The sequence below is a fragment of the Dipodomys merriami genome, unplaced genomic scaffold (assembly GCF_024711535.1).
Source record: "Dipodomys merriami isolate MVZ:Mamm:240054 unplaced genomic scaffold, mDipMer1.0.p SCAF_13, whole genome shotgun sequence".
In the NCBI taxonomy this organism is placed as follows: Eukaryota; Metazoa; Chordata; class Mammalia; order Rodentia; family Heteromyidae; genus Dipodomys; species Dipodomys merriami.
In genome coordinates, this window is record NW_027202604.1 from 2,898,285 (window position 1) to 2,915,608 (window position 17,324).

At 40.9% G+C, this 17,324-nt stretch overlaps 1 protein-coding gene across 2 annotated transcripts in view; it reads right to left on the reverse strand.

Annotated features, from left to right (window-relative positions):
- Cacna2d3 (calcium voltage-gated channel auxiliary subunit alpha2delta 3) overlaps nt 1-17,324 on the reverse strand; it is a 940,778-nt gene that overhangs the window by 183,230 nt on the left and 740,224 nt on the right. For both annotated transcript variants that reach the window (XM_070018501.1, XM_070018499.1), the window contains 7 exons: nt 14,001-14,072; nt 13,686-13,747; nt 12,281-12,348; nt 8,254-8,299; nt 8,003-8,100; nt 4,900-4,993; nt 2,011-2,106 (listed from right to left, as the gene is read on the reverse strand). In XM_070018501.1, the coding sequence (XP_069874602.1) occupies nt 2,011-2,106; nt 4,900-4,993; nt 8,003-8,100; nt 8,254-8,299; nt 12,281-12,348; nt 13,686-13,747; nt 14,001-14,072 (536 nt within the window). The remainder of the gene's footprint in view (nt 1-2,010; nt 2,107-4,899; nt 4,994-8,002; nt 8,101-8,253; nt 8,300-12,280; nt 12,349-13,685; nt 13,748-14,000; nt 14,073-17,324) is intronic.

The window sequence follows — 17,324 nt, forward strand, 5'->3', positions numbered from 1 at the left end:
TTCAGCATTGATGGGACCTGAGTCAACATTGAACATCCAATGTTACTCCAAAACATATTGGGAAAGCTCTGGCAGCTAGATTCTGAGGAGAAAAACCATCTGTCCCAGTCCAGTGTACCTAGTCACATAATTGGACCAAGCATAAACGTAGCAAAGCAGGCCATGAAAAAGTGCCTCCGTATGAACCAGTTAATATGAGTTTCTAGGAGACAGATGACTTATTCATCTACTCGTCAGTCAACGAGCACATGCTATGGATTGAAGCAATGGTATAAGGATAGAACCCAGTTGTAGGTATTTTTCCTTTCATAGTGTTCCTGTCTTAATTTTTTGATCTTCACATTAACCAAAGGATATGGCGATCTTGGAGAGAACATATAAATGTACATCCTAGCAGCCCATGTGTAGTCCTGTTATTTGCTAAACTCATAACAATAATGCAGATATTAGACTCAAAAAAGCCACGTTGTGTTGCTGTTGTTTGCCTGTTCTTATTTACTTGTGGTTACCTCAGCATTAGCAGCAACCTTCCCCTTGAGCATGGGAAGATCTATTCTTTGTCTGCCATCACTCTCCCCACCCTCACAAGAGAAGGCACCCTGCAACTCAGGAAGTCTAGTCCTTCCTATGACCTTGCCCTCTGGAGAAAGGCTGGCTTGGGAGTAAAATGCGAAAGCAGGCCTTAAAAATCAAGTCACAACAATAGTGAATTTCATTCAGAACAAATGTGAGATACTGAGAAAAAACAAAAGGAATTGAGAATTCACAGGCAGTGTCTAAAATCAGTTTAAAAATCTATCCATCTGCCTTTTCCCAGACTTGGTTTGGGGAGGTTCTCGTGTTAGTGTCAGGGCCTCATCTAACAGGCCAGCAGCCCTGTTAAACCAGGACTTGAAGGGTAGGTAGCACCTCCTCTTTGGACATTCCCCTAGAACAACCCTTCTCCAATCGGCACCCAGCCTGTGTATTCGTTCTTCACCCCTGATATCCTCAAGTCAGGAAATGTAATCTTTCCTGATAAACTTCAAACTCACACCCTCAGTGGCAAATACAAATTTTGAAATCTCAGACTCCGTATGTGTTTGGCCTAATAATGCCTCTGCGTCAAGGGGAGAAAAGGGAGAAAATTTATTAATGGGCTTAGAAAATACTCATGCAGGGCTGGGAAGGTGGCTCAGTGGTAGAGTGTTTGCCTCACATGTGTGAGGCCCTGGGTTTGATTCCTCAGCACCACATAAGCAGAAAAAGCCGGAAGTGGTGCTGTGGCTCAAGTGGTAGAGGCACTAGCCTTGAGCTGAAGAGCTCAGGGACAGCACCCAGGCCCAGAGTTCAGCCCCCTTAACTGACAGAAAAAAAAAATACTCATGCTATGAACAGCTCTGGTGATACATTCATCTGATGAGTAAAGGGCCTGTGGCTCCTTGAAGACCCAAAGCTGAACAGTGCTGGAATGAGCAGTCAGGTACTGGACTCAGTCACTCTTAGCCCCTGTTGCTCAGGGATCATTGTCAACCTCTCTACCTCCAGACAGCTCACCTCTATGATTAAGGTTCTGCAGTCCCTCCAGCTAAGCACAGAGGCACAGAGGTTTATTAAAATGTAAACAAACAAATAAACAGCAATTCTGAGACCTAGGCAGGAGTTCCTGGGCACAGCTGCAGAACAGCTGAAAGCTCCGAGCCCTGTGTTGGGAGCCCAGAGCTTCCTCCCTCTGGCTGCCCCCACCCCAACAGCCTCATCATCTCCCAGGCCCTGAAATGACTCACCAGGCAGGAGAGGCCTCCAGGATGGTGGACAGAAGCCAACAAGTGTGAGTAACAAAGGGTTGTGAAAGGGCCAGCGGGCAGGTGAGTGCATGTGTTGGGGCCCCCATGGTAGAACAGAGGAAAAAATTCTCAGCAGGTCTAGGGTGGCCTGAATTTTGCTTCTGCCAGTGGTGAAATAAGCATCCCTTTGGATTTTCCATGTTAGGCGCTCACTGGGCCCCTAAAGAGGAGCCCTTGTACTTACTGGTTGGTGAGCTGCTCAGCCCCAACAAACAGATTGATTCTTGAAAGACCCGTGCGAGTACCGAGGAAAGCGACCTCTACGCCCTTGTCAGAATTCCTGAAATAGAACAGCAGACAACAGCGAGATGCTGCTAGACAGTAAGCAGATAATGGCTTTTGCATTTCAAGACTTACAGAATGTTTTACAAAACAGTAGCTTTGAAGCCTGAACTTTAAAAGAGCTTGTAAAATGACACGCATACATACACGTGCATACTCAACACTCAAACATAACACAAAGGTGCACATATAACATTCATGCACACATGCATGCACATGTACACCAAGCTCAGCAAGCAACCTCCCTCTTCTCTGGGACAATAACCCCATGGTGATACTTGGAGGAAAACATGAAGAACATCTTGCCAACAAAAGCAGCATGAGAAAACTTTACTTCCAATAAACGCATTTTATCTCAATGATCTGGGTGCAGATTCAGAGACAGCAGGCTGAGGATGAAGAACTTTGAGAAAAGATAGAAGTCCATTGGGATAACTTTATTTCTCATTTCCACCATGTGTGCTCTAGGTCTTGATACTGTAGTCACTGAAGTGAGCAGCAAATCCTCTAAATCAAGTCTACAGCACCCCACAGCCTGGAGTTCTGTACAGCTGGAACAGGATCTGACTTCCACACAATTGTGAGGAGACCAACATATAAATACTACCAAAACACCGGCTTTATTCTCACCTGATCGAAAGAATAACTCCTTCAAGCAACCCTGTAGGGTGCCAAGTATAGGAACTCTTAAAGATATCCTTCACAAGGAAAACTGCTTTAAAAACTTACTAATATAATGTTGTTTTAATTTTCAAAGCAATTCTGTATTTGATCATGTTCTTTAGGAGATGTTTCTCCTGTGCAAAGAACAAATGAGTTTTTCTACAAACACAATTTTATCTTACACTGAAGTATGAAGGGAATGCCCAATTTTGTGCTTACTTCTCTGTCCTAGATATTAATAGCAATTTGATCCAAAGCACTATCCATGTCATCTTCGAAATAAGATGGTTTGGTTATTGGCCTTTGGCAGTACTCATGGTGGTCAACACAACCTTTAAGTATGTGAAGGGTGACTACAAACCAGCAGGATGCATTTGCCTCTGCTCGTATCCTACACCAAATTGGAAAGCTCGATGTCCGATCAGTTACAGATGTGGACTACAAAGCAAGCTACCATTTTAGAAATCTCAAGTATGTGTTAGGAATGAATCAGCAACCTTGCTTAAGACTTTGAGTTTCATGAGAGACTAAAAGAAGTATTTTAACGTTCATGAGAGAAAGAAATCCTAGGATAGGCTTTGAAGATCCCCAGTCTCCCAGGGGAAAAGATCCATGTAGGTAAGCAGGGCTTCCAAAAGTATAATGAACATGCAGTCTGTCTTTGCGCTCCAGACCATGATAAACTGCCTGCATGAGGTCCCCTGTCTACTGTCCACTGGGCAAACCTCCAGTCACCTTAGGCTTCAGTCTCTACCAGGGACTGTGGCCATGGCCAGCCCCAGCCCTGCTTTTCTCTGTGTCTCCTATTCTAACATTTTTGTGAGCATGAACCTGACAGTTCAGTCTCTCTGTCCTTACACCACAAGCTCATCAACAGGTCCTGGGGTCTTACTGTCAAAGCAGGCCACATGCGAACCTCTTAGTCCAAATGGAAAAATCCCTTGCAATGCTCTAGAAGCCTCCACTGCCATTTTTACCCCATTATACTCTGTTCTTCATACAGAAGTTACAGATTTTTTAAAGCAAATGTGATTACATTCCTTCCTACTTGATGAATTTTTCTTGTCAGTTTCAGTTTTCTAAGTACAAAATGTAGACTCTAACTTGTCTCCCAAGGTCCAGAGCCACCTGGTATCTCTTTGCAGCTTCATCTTCTGACATTATTTAGCCTAACTGCAACCTTTCAGGTAAGTTCACAGTTTTTAATGTCAATGTGAGCTTTCTCCACTCAGCATTTTTGCATGTCCTATTCCATCTTCCTAGGATAGATGCCAACATTAGATGGTATACTAGTTTGCTGTTACTTTTCCTTCAAAGTAATTATCAAACATTTTAATAATACAGTACACTGCATACCACAGGAACTGGATAGCAAGTCCTCTGTCAGTTTGTGCTAACTCTATTTCACCAAAACCCAGTTCAGTGTACATCACAGGTAAATGAGTGAGTGAATGAATGAATGAACACACAGAAGAAAGAACGTCAGAACAAAATGATTCATCAACAAGATAGAAAAGAAGATAAAAACAAATAATGAAATAGTAGAGAGAACTAAATATTGTACCACTGGAAGGAATAAAGTGAAAATGATTTTCCTATTTTTAAAAGCCTACTCACAGCAATAGTAAAATTAGCTAAAGTAGTTCTCATTCTAGTCTCTGATATCGGCTACCACCGACTTCCCCCTCTCTTATCCTCCATTTAAGAAATAAAAGCACAAGAGTGTATCTGACACGCCTGAAATAGATACCTCACATCTGGGTCCTACTCACAACTTCACCTGGCTCCATCCCAAGTTCTTTCCAGTCTGTAAGGTTGAGGGAGCAGTGGCAAGACAGGAAACGAGATGTTGCTTCCGCCTCCCTCCCTCTCTCGGAAGTGTCACTCTACCTCCACTTACCAAATTTCATGTAATGTTAAAACTCAAGCAAATTACATGTCAAGCCCAAGAGCCTGCCATCCAAGCCCGCACCACTAATCTGCTCTAGCTCTTGTGGTTTGGAGCTTAGGGGAAAATTAAAGAACTTTAACACCAGGCTCCTAAAACAGTTTAGTTCTTTAAACCATAACCATATTTTGGAGCCTTAGTGCGGAAATGGACATGAAGGGGACACGTGCAATCACTTACTCAGATTTGTTGAGGGCTAGGCTGGTCCAATATGCTTCAATGGGGGCACTCACCACAGCATCAAAAAGGACTTCTTGGATCAATTCTTTGTCACCTGTTGGGAAGGATAGAAGACAAGCTACTTTGGCCTGCCCCCAAAAAGGAGCTTGAGAGGCACGCCCCGGGCTTAGTTTGCAGTATCTGTGGGATACTTTCTCATACTGTGTGTTGCTTTATGAGTTAACCTCCCACCAGCCAAAAATATAAAACAGTCTGACATCTGATATGCCAGTAATACCAGGGCCCTAAAGCATTTGGACTAGACAGAAGTGAATGGAGAGGCTTAGGCATCTCACACTTTGCTTTCCTGCTGTCTCTCTCCATCTCATAGCTCATGCCATGGACTAGTATGCTGACTCCCAGAGCTAGAGAGTGGAAGCCAATACTATGTTGGAATGCTAGCTCTGGTAATGACCATCTCTGTCCTCTTTGAAAACCTGCACTTCTTCAGCACTCTGTTCGTGGTTGATGTCTGTGGGGATTTGCTTCCACTTAAGAGGGCTTTTTTTTTTCTTTTTTTCATTTTAAGGGTGGTATCTGTCCCTATCCAAAAGGATGGTAGGTAGCACTTTGTGAAATAGGCCAATAAATAAGCAGAAGATCATGAGCCTAGGAAAAGTTTTAAGGGCCCTCTAGAGAATACTTAGTCTTTATCTAGGGCAGGCCAGTCCTCAGTTTGGGCCAGGGGCAAAAATAACAAAAGAGTGGTTTTGAAAAGTAAAAACTAGAAGTAGCTTCACTTATCATTGAAGAGACAATGGGTAAGTTCAGATATACTTAAAGAATGGAATTCTATGTAGTAATGCAAACAAATACAATGGAGCTAAGTGATTAACATGAGCTATGCGTGTGTTATCATATATAATTCATATAACATAACTACATATTATACATACAGGTTGAATGTACTTTATCTAAAATGCTTGAGACCTGAAGTACTTCAGAGCTCAGAGCTTTGGGGTTTGGGAATATTTGCCTTTATAAAAAGAGATATCTTGGGGCTGGGAACGTAGCTCAGTGGTAGAGTGCATGCCTTGCAAGCATGAGGCCCTGGGTTCGATTCCTCAGCACCACATAAACAGAAAAAGCCAGAAGTGGCGCTGTGGCTCCAGTGGTAGAGCGCTAGCCTTGAGCTGAAGAGCTGAGGGACAGCGCCCAGACACAGAGTTCAGGCCCCATGACGGGCAGAAAAAAAAAAAAAAAAAAAGAGATATCTTGAAGATATGACATAAGTATAAACAAAATTTATTTGGGTTTCATATATATATATATGAATACAATAATACACATAGCCTGAATATAAATTTATGTAATATTATTATTAATTTTGTTCATGAAACAAGGTATCATGATATGGATTTTCCACCAATGTCATTACATTAGTGTTCAAAAAGTTTCAGACTTGGAGTATTTTGGATTTCGGATTTTTGAATTAGGGATATTCAATATGTATATAAAGTTAATATATAAAATAATAAAAGTAATGGTATAAAGTTTTATGTATTATACTAAAAATGCATGAGTATGATAAATGGACACTGGCTGGTCATTCTCTATGGGAGGGAAGTGGAACAGGACAAGGATTTTAATATCTCTGCAATGGTTGGTTCCTTAAAGAGTACTTGAGCCATTTCTATAATCCTAGCTACTCAGAATGATGAGATATGAGGATCTAAGTTCAAAGCCAGCCCTGGCAGGAAAATCCATGAGACTCTTATCTCTAAGTAACCTCCAAAAAGCCAGAAATGGAGCTGTGGGCTTAAGTGGTAGAGTGCTAGCCTTGAGCAAAAAAAAAAAAACAAAAAAACTCAGGGTCAGTATCCAGGAACTGAGTTTAAGCCCTAGAACCAGTGCCCTCCCTAAAAAAAGTACCTGAAACAAATTTGGCAAAATATTAGGAAGCCAAATGGTAACTAAAGGAAGTTGAATGGTAACTTAGAAATTGCTTTTCAAATTATCTCCACACTTGAGATAATGTGTTCCTTAAAATATATCATGAACAATTCAAGACAAAGAACAATTGGGCTCAGAGGATGAACATCTGATCTTTTCCCTACGAGAGCATACCATCAAAGTAAGTCCATTCATGAAGCTGTCAGTTAACAGCTGGGTAATTTCCTTACACCTTCCTTGAGATGGCTATGATTATTCCAAAAGATAACACATGTCAAGCACTTTGCCCATCATTGTGAAATAATGCTTGTTAGTAAGAGAAGCAGGTAATATGCTTATTTTTGGTGGATTTCTCTTTCTTAAATTGAAGCTACTGGAACCACCTCATGATATAAGAAGATCTCCTCCTTGAGGGAGAATCCAGAGCAGCTAGCACTACCCTTGCCTCTAGCACAGATATTAGTCAAATTATTCACTGAGTGCTTTCAGAGAATGCTTGGTAAAAGAGGCAGAATATAAGCCACCATGAGAGGCAACAGATACTAGTGATGACTTCTCGCTCAGAGGATCAGAAAACCTAGGTTTGTGGACTTGTGTAAAGTAGTTCATCCCCCATTCTACATTGTTTTTCTGGTGATAATCAGACTTGAACTTGGGGCATCACACTTGATAGGCAAGTAAGTACTCTACCATTTGATCCATGCCTCCAGTCCAGCTTTGTTTTAGTTTGTTTTTCGATGGGTCTTTTCCTTTTGTCTAAGACTTGCCTCAGACCACACAATCTTCCTATCTCCAATTCTTGAGGAGCTGGAATTGCGATCATGAATCAACATGCTGAGCCTGAGATAATACTTTTTTCAGTTTCTGCTTCTCATTTGTAAAATAAGGGTGCTGGATAAGCAAATATCTGCAGTCTTTCCCCAGCTGTAACATTTCCATCCTATTCAGTTGCTTGAGTAAATGGTTTACTAGAAAAACAAATCTAATGAAATGGGTTCAACGGTGATTAGGAATTCTGGGACTGGTAGCTTACATTCATCTACAAAAATCAGATGGTTGACTGGCTTTGGTCTTAGCCAAACAAAGCTTCTCTTGAAAACTGGGACATAAACATATAGTTTGGAGTGGACCTTCCCCACAAGGTAAAGCATATTTTTGAGAGTGCACTCACATTGGAGTAGAGGCTCTTTACCCTTGAGGTAGAGCTTAATAGCTTCTAGTTGAGACAGGTGTCGGTGCTCAGGATGCAGGTCCGTGTTGCAGTAAGACCTAGCCCAAGGCAAAAAAAGCATATAAACGGTTGTATTTTCTTTTTTGCATTTGAACCAGGGAAACAAGCAAATAGGGTACAGGAACACAAGCAATTAGAAACTAAAGTGGGCAATAAATACTGATGCCCATTTAGGCCTGGTAAATTCTTACCATTCATCTGCCAATGACACATCTGGGTGCTCTAAGTCATGCAGGCCTGGAGATTAAGAAGAAGAGGTTCATGAATAAGCACTGCCTTCTCCATCTTTGCTTCAAGTATTTTAGGGAACTGTGGGGTGAGTTCACAGGAGACAGCAATCCCCTGCCTGGGGATCAGGAACTTCAGAAGAATGTAGCAAAGTCTTTGTCCAGTCATCTCTGCCCTCAATTTCACTCATTCCAATGGCATGAACACCACCTTCATTGGCTACATATCCCAGAGATATGGGGGTAAGAAACATATTTGTACTGAAGGGGACAGACAGCTTAATAGGACAGTTAGAAAAACTGACTCTGGAGCCCTGTGTAGTCCAAGTTGGGAACTGGACTAGGCCCCCAAACTCCTGTGTGATGTTAGTGGGTTAATTTACTTCTCTAAATATTGGTTTCTTCATGTGCAAAACAGAAAAGATAATAGTCCCTAAGTGATGGATAGTTGTGAGATGAAATTATAGGCTGAATGATACAAAATTGTCAATACTCAACTGTTTCTGACCAGCAAAAATTGCTAGTTGTTACAGGTTCCTAAGTAAGCGAATCATCAGTCTAGTCTACGAAGGTAAGTAACTAGGGGAGCTGGGACTTTCAGGGAATTTGGAAGTTTTTAACAGAATGCTCTGAACTATCTGAACTTTGTGATACGGTTTGTTCTTCAAACTTGCCTGTGCTAGAAGCTTAGTCCTCAATGTAATGATCTTGAGAAGCAATGGATCTTTAAGAGGCAGTGCTTAATGGAAGGTGATTAGATCATTTGGCACCAGATACAGAAGGGATTCATGTGCTTCTCACAAAATTGGGTTCGTTTCTACAGAAGCATGTTGTTATAAAAAGAATTGGCCTGGCCAGGTGCCCGTGACTCATGCCTATAATCTTATAATCCTAGCTACCCAGGAGGCTGAGATCTGAAGATTGTGGTTTGAAGCCAATCCAGGCAGGAAGGACCATAAGACTCTTATGTCCAGAAAAGCCCAAAAGTGGAGCTGTGGCTCAAACTGGAAGAGTGCTAGCCTTCAGCAAAAAAGCTCAGAGACAGTGCCCAGGCGTGAGTTCAAGGCCCATGACTGACCAAAAAATAAAAATATAAAAAATATATATAAAAAATATAAAATATAAAAAATATAAAAGGCAGAAGAGGCCAACTAAGTGGGGCCACCAACCTTGGGCTTTCAGCCTCTCAAACTAAGAGCTAAATAAAACTCTTTATAAGGTGCCTAGCCTCCATATTCTATTACAACAACACAAAACTGGATAGGACACACTGTGAAGTCAGTCTCTTTCCTTGGGTTTTCATGTGCCTTAATTTCAAAGAGTGACAGAGCAGAATTGTACTTCTATTTTATAAGTCCTTTCCCAAATGACCAGTAGTAGTTCACTGAACACAGGACTCCAATTTCCCCTTCAAATATGAATGCATAAAACAAATACGGAAATATTAGAACTATCAGATAATCCTTCTGGATTGTACATAATCAAGTAGGGAATAAATTAGATTGAACATCAGGCAATAGCATCTGCCAGTTGAGTGAACTTAGGAATGACCTTCAGTTATATCAGCTATGTGATGCAGCAAAATTGTGTAACTCCTACTTAGATATACCTATGATCAACCCTAAAACAATCCAGCTATCCATATATGCTCTCTGCCTTTCTCTTCCTTCTTCCCTCCTGTTCTCCTTCCTTTTTCTTTCTTTTTCCCTTCTTTCTTTCCTTCCTTTCTTCAATACTTTTTGACAAGCAACTGCTATGTGCCAGAATTTGGCAGTGAACCAAACACAAATCCATGTCTTGGTGATACTTAATTTTTGGTGACTGAAAGGAGAGCAGCAGATCAGCTTGAAATGAAAATATACAGTATTTTACTTGGTGGTGAGGGCTGTGAAGAAAAAAGAGCATAGAATGAGGATATGGAGGACCAAAAGTTGGGAAAGCTTAATAGACTTTCCTCAATTTCATTTCACTGAGAAAGTGATGACTTTTCACCAAAACTTGAGATGGGCAAGGGAAAGTCATACAGGTAAGCAAGAGAGAGCTCAATATAAAAGTAACAAGTGTAAAGGCCTGATATGGGACTATATCTTCCCATAGTACTGAGTCAAGGATGTCAATTATATTTATTTTTCTACATTCAGTTCAGTCAACTTTTATCCACAAAGCCTTCTCTGGCAACATGTTACAGGAAATACAGATGAGTTCTTGAGGGAAAGTTTTTTCTTTTTTGTCTTTTTTAAGTTTCTCTGAGTTCCTTGGCACGAAAGACATTTAACTGTGCTCTCTTTTGCATCTGGTTTTGGTTCTTTGGACAAAATTCTCATCTACTGATGATTGACATTGCTTACAAAAGCTCTAACAGTTTTTGTGTACAGTACATATAAAAGATACAAAGGAGAGTCAGAAGAGACATAACTACAATGACTTCTTGTACTTTGGAGCAGAGATTACCTATTTGCCATGTTGCTAGTATCTGGCATTGGCAAAGCACTTGGAAAATCCCTACATTTTGTAGAAGCACATTCCTTACTATAAAACCTATACAAGTGTTGCTGCAATCCCCAAAGAACTCCCTCCCTCTCTAAGAACATAGAAGAAAAAGAAGCAAGCTGGGGCTCTTAGAGACAAGACCCTGTACCAGTTAGCCTAAGGGGATGCAGCTTTTCTGGACTCTATTACTCAGTGAAGTTGGCAAGATTGTAAGTCCTTTCATTTGCAGAAGACCAACAGAGAGAGGAAGATCTGACCTCATTTGTGTGGATAACCAGACATTTTCCCCCTTGCTGAGGATTTAACTAATTTCTTACATGGTGATTATAGTTAGCTCTGAAATTCTCTGTGACTGCTTTGCCTAACAGCTGGAGAACATACAGGAAAAAGATAGTAACCAAAAAAATATCCAAAAGACAATGCAAAACAACTGTGTGGGAGAGATTAGGAGAAGAGATGTAGAGGAATAGATCTGTGTTTTGCAGTCAGCGAAAGGAACAGACATATGAAGGGTACATGTAAGGGGTACATGAATGACCTCTCCATCTATTTTTCGGACTGAGTATTCCTCGGCTTGACTTCATATGGCTTAGGCATGAACTTAGGCTCTGATACTCACACAGGCACAACAATTTCAGAAGTGAAAGTGTGATCTCTGAGAATACTTCCTATAACGTCTCTTTTTTAAGTCACAAAGTTTCTTGTATTCTCTCGTTACTGAGAAGAGCGCACACAAGATTGGCTCTTGGGTGGGCATAGGGAAAGTTTTGCCCCATTCACAGTGTCTTACTCTCCCTCTGTTTTCTAAGGTCTCTTTGTTTCTCTCAGTCTCTTGGCAGACAAAACTAATACCTCTGAGACAATGGAGAGACAATCAGTTATTCATGGAACATGGAATCTCAGGGACCATAGTTCTTATCATTGGAGTTTAGCACCTTCATTTGCAACCAGCACTAACCAATTAAAACTTGGCTTATAATCAACCTTCTTTTTCTTCGTTATCCATGTATGTGACAGTTAGAAATAGTCCTAATCTGTTCTAACTCCTTCTCTGTGAAGATGTAAAACCTAACGGCTAAATTGGACTTCCTTAAGGTCAATCTGGGAATAGATCCCCTGAGAGACCAAAGCCACCTCTCCCTGTGACACTGAGAAAGCCTAGCCTTTCTCAAAGAGTGAACTATGGGGATGAAAAAGATAGTATGAGTGAGATCATCTCCTCTTTCTAACCTGTGTCATTTCAATTCCTATGTGTTGCCTCAACAACTCTGTGGATAAATGCAGGATGTAAATGCACTGAATTAAAACAACGGCTACCAAGAGTTGTAATCTCCATCATTCTGAAACCTAGGCAAAATGGTCAAGAAAGGTAACAGCAAGTGGTGAATTGACTGAGTCAAGTGCCCAAGGCACTAGCTAGAGGGTCTTTGGTTCATTCATAGCTATTTCCAGAACTTCCTCTCAATGATAAAAGCTGGGCTGAGCTAAGGCCAGACCTTACCTTCTTCAATGGTCACATTCCCTCGGAAGAAATATTTCCCATGGCCTCTGGAGAGCGCCACACCTAAACTGTGCAGAAGAAACAAAGCAGATCTTGAAGTCCATGGCATCGAGTGGAATAGACTTGTGGGTTAACATTTTTATTTTCCATTTTCACATTTCCATTTCATGTTCTGTAAACAATTTTTCCAACAGTTTACTTTTAAAACCTCACTGATTATAGTGGGTGTTGGTTTTTCTTAGGTTCAAGCAGCTGCTTCAAAGTCATTTCTGATTGGAAATGCCAGCAGCAATTGGCTGCTCTTGTGTTTTCAAGACTGTGGCAAACAGCTCGGCCCTCCAGCATGCCCTTCCCTTATGCTTTCCCGGGGGCCACGCACCCCACTCCATGCTACTGCCTTACACACCTCTGCCCTGATGCCAGCTAGAGATGGGGCTTTTAAAATCCCAAAGATTGAGATGAGGGAAAATGGATCTGTTCCTCAAAGGCAAAAATGAGAACTTCTACTCCTACTCAAGCTCAGCCACAGAACTCTGTGGTGGGGTGCTTTACCCAGTCTTCTCCTGAGTCTTAATCAGTCTCCTACACTCTCACTGGCTTGATTTAAGCTCCTGCTTTGGCCTGAGAAAGATACTAGGCTCTAAAAACAGGCTCTTCATTTGGCAAATCCATTTACTAGTGGTTCATGTGTGCCTTGATTGCTCTCACTTCCAAATGCACTCTGCCCATGATCCCAGGCGGAGTGTATGACAGAGATACTAGACATTATTTTTTAAATTAAATCTATACTCAGGAAACTCTCCTTAGCTCTTGGAGATACCTGTTCAAAAATATGAAGCAGCTCTGCTGAAGTCATTTTTAACAAATAATAGCAGCCAAATTTAGAACACTGCATACACAGCTGAAACCAAGCAATTGAGGCAAAACCATTGTTTAGGACTATAACAAATAGAGACAATAGGATTCAGAGGGAGACAAGCACAGGACAGCTCAGAGAGGTAGAAACAGAATAACATGTAGGGATGAAATGCTGCCTTCAAGTTTGAAGGATTTTGTTCTGGTCATGAAATAAAAAGGTGAAATGGATCTCGGGGGGGCGCAATAAGTTAGATGGTTAAGGACCCTAGAAACCCACCTTTGGTGGGAACCTCTTAGCTTTTTTTAGTTGGTAATGAGATGCAAAGCCATGACAAATTGAGGGAGTTCCCCTAGGTGGGCCTGAACCATCTTCCCCCTTCTAGAAAATAGACAAAGGCAGCCTGGAAAAAGCCCCTTCCTCACTCTTTCCAGCCTTTTGGCAGGGTGTTTGTTATCTTCAGATGACGAGCTCTGAGATCGTCAGCAGCTTTTGTACAAACACACTGATGGGTCGGATGGAATGTCCATGTATTATGGTCAGCTCTACCTGAAAGGAGTACCCTTGATGTCTGTATAATAGTAGTCATTTGTCATCACCAAAACCCGTTTCTAGATTGAAAAAAAAAGTCATAGAGAAAAGAAAACATGGTTAGTCTGCTAGGTGACGTTTTCAGAAATCAATAAAAATAAATGAACACACGATCAGGTTAACGGCACTACATGAATCTTGCTTGAGATAAGTAAAGACAAGAGAAAAATGATCTCAGCGAAAGATATTTATTCCAGATAGAGCTTGCGAAGCTAATTTTTCCACAGTGGTTTGTTTTAAATTAAGCGGCAAGAATGTTTGAGAAAAATATACCCCTTTGTCCACTGTCTTCTTCACCTCCATGGAAAACTTCCCTGTCTTTCTATTCACCATGGCGTTTCTTAACTGAAACGAGAAAAGGAAATCTGGGTGTTAGTTTAATCTCTACATTACAATGCCATGTAGGCACCTTGCATTTCTAGATGAGAGGATGTTTGGTGGTGTGTGCAGAAACATGATGCTCTCAGAACCTGGGTGCTTTTGCAAGTGAAGCTACATTTACACAGAACTAGGAAATAGCTTCCATAGAATAAATTCTTGCTCTTTAAACAAAAAATAAAGTGATTCTGATTTGATAAGAATACAAGAGGGCAAGAGGATTGAGGTAAACAACCACAAACAATTGACTTTTGAGTTTGACTTGAGGCGCTTGTACAAACCTCAGTCCAACAACAAAAATGCCTGTTACTGTATTGAGGAATCTTGAGATTCAGAAAAGAGCTCTTAGAAATCCACTCAAGAACCAAGAATGTATCCAGGGACAAGTTACATTGTCAAGATTTATCATGAAGAAATCATTCTCTTTTTATAAGACAATCAAGTTTAAGGTGTTTCCCTACACAGTAGTTTTTTTTTCTTGTTTTTTTTTTTTTTTTTAAAGAGACAACTGTTTGGGAGACAAAGATTAGCTTTTTAATAGCATGACTCATCTTCAAACACTCAATGAGAAATCTCAGCCAATTAATGGCCTTGTTGACAAGACATTGAACAGGGGCGACCCTGTCTCTCAGTTTTGGAAGTCCCATCTAGGCAGAGTAAGCCTGGCTCTCCTCCCCACCCCTGGCTGACCTCACTTCATTATGTGTGGCCCTCAGTAACTGCTGAAGAGGACAGCAGATGTGGCGATGAAGGACATGCTACCCTGGATACCAACAGGACACAACAGGAAAGCCATTTAGCCGAAGAGGAGCAAATGCTCACATGCTACAGGTCAGAAAAGGCTCTTTCCTGGATCAGGCTTGGGTTTTTTAAATACATTCCCCCTTTCTTCCTTTAAGGCGGTTGAGCGATATTGGGTGAGAGAAAACTGTGGTGATTGTGAACAACCTAAATTTGACTCGGGGCTGTCTAGATTTGGGCTGGCATTCCCATCTTTTGGGAAAGAGAGTAAAAGCATAATTTTTTAGCTGGAGGCATGTATAAAATAAAACATATATTTTACTCTAGATATTTTCTAACAACACATAATGGGCATTTCTGGAAATATTTTCCTATTTTAACTTTTGTGGTTTTGGATGGGAAGAGCTGGCCCTAATTAAGTCTACTTTCTAACTTTTAAGAATGGCTCGATTTGTCTGTAACATGGTTTTCATTTTTCCTTTTTCTGGTGCATGCCTAAAGCCATTTGAGACCTTCCCCTCTCACATTCCCCAGGCAAGTCAGAGATTAGGTCAGCCTCTCCTTGCCTCACGGTTACCCCATACTACTATGGTAGCACAGAACCATCGGCATGGGACAAATAAGGGCCAGAGACTAGGGCTGTGGACACTTTCCAGAGGAAAAAGCTAAGATAGTTAAAGTAGCCTTGCCCTTTTGAAAAGTAATAATAGAAATAAATTTTACTTATTGAGTTCCTAGCGGTGAGGCTTGTTAGTAAACTTTAATGTAGAAATAAACTCTGAAGGCCAGTACTTTATGACCTTTGACAAATTTACCTGCCATTCAAAGCCTCAGTTTCTTTTTCTGCAAAATGATCCTCATAAGAATGTCCATCTCACAAAATCGCCACTGAGGGCTAAATAGGTCAATGTTTAGTTAAAGTGCCTAGCATGTGCTACGCAGTCAGCATGTGCTAATCATCCATCATCATCATCATCATGACCCTCATCAGCAATACCAAAACCATCATGAACGTCTTTGTCTTCTTCCTCTTCACCATCATTCTCATCATTTTCATTTATTGTCACACACCTTTCAAGAGCTTCAGGAAGCAGTATTCAAAGTCCAATTTCTTGGCCCAAACCCAATGTTTTCAAGCTTTTGGGACTACAAGCCACATGAGAAATATATCTTACATGGGGAATGCCTTCAGTATCTCCTATCTCAGTAGATTTCATTTTCTCTGCTACTAAGGAACTACTAAGTGGGTTTTGTGACTTCTTTCCAGGTTGAAAAGCTCTTAGCGAACTGTGATTTGGCACAGACTGAGAAGCTGGCAGCCAGGTAGGAGTAGGAATCTAGGGCTCAAGCTTGCACATGGACACATACCAGTTTCCTTTGACTTTTCTGTGCCTTTATTTTTTCCTCTCTTAGCTTGTCCAAAGTATGTCTGAACAATACTCTCAAGTTCCCAGAAACCCTGTCAGAGGTGGTAAAACACTGTGCTCATAAAATTCCTGTGAAACTCACATTATTGATAGATACTACTGACTGAGCTCTTACTGTATATGTATCAGTTAACAATTGTAAAACTCAAAGTTTCAATACCAGCCTGTTTAAAAAGTGGAGAAACTGAGTTACAAAACTTGAAGAAGATAACACAGCCTCCCTCTCTCTCTCTTCCCGCCTCTCTCTCTCTCTCTCTCTCTCTCTCTCTCTCTCTCTCTCTCTCTCTCTCTCTCTCTCTCTCTTTCTCATGAGCTCAAGCTCTTAACCTCTATTTCCCAGTCCACAAGAGAAAGGGTGTGGATTAAATTGAATATTTTAGCATTTATGTAAAAATATACATTATTATGTCTTGATATTTTTAGAATAAGTTTTTATTGTGAGAATACTGTACAGAGTAGGGGTTACAGCTACATGATCAAGATAATGAGTACATTTCTTATCAAGCATTGTTTTCTCCTCCTTTGTTTCTCCCCTCCCATCTCCACAACCACACTCCTGCACCCCCCCAATTGTAAAGTTCGTTTTTTGACATAGCGTCTTGTACATCTCATTATTTAATCAAAGTATGTTTTTAATTGATCACTTGTTTTTTTTACTTACGGCTTTATGGCTATTTTCAAATAATTATAAAAGAGGGTTTGCAACTTGACAGGTCCATATGTGTTTAAAACACAGCTTGATGATAGTCAGCCCTTCCACTGTCCCTACCCATACTATCCCTTCACCTACCAATCTTATCAAGTTTCTTAGAATTTAACCACTTTTAAAATGGTCTATAGTTCACTTCCTAGTGGTTTTTTCCTTCAGATCCACGTATTGGGATCTGGTGCCCGTGGTTCTGTCTGTTACCAGAGAAGAAGAGATTTGGTAATTTTTTTTTTCATAGACTGGAACACTCTAGAAACACTCTTTTTCTATGTTAAGAGACTGAGGCTCCAGGAGTAAAGCAACGTGCTTAGAGTCATACGACCAGGAGGAACACTGTCAAGT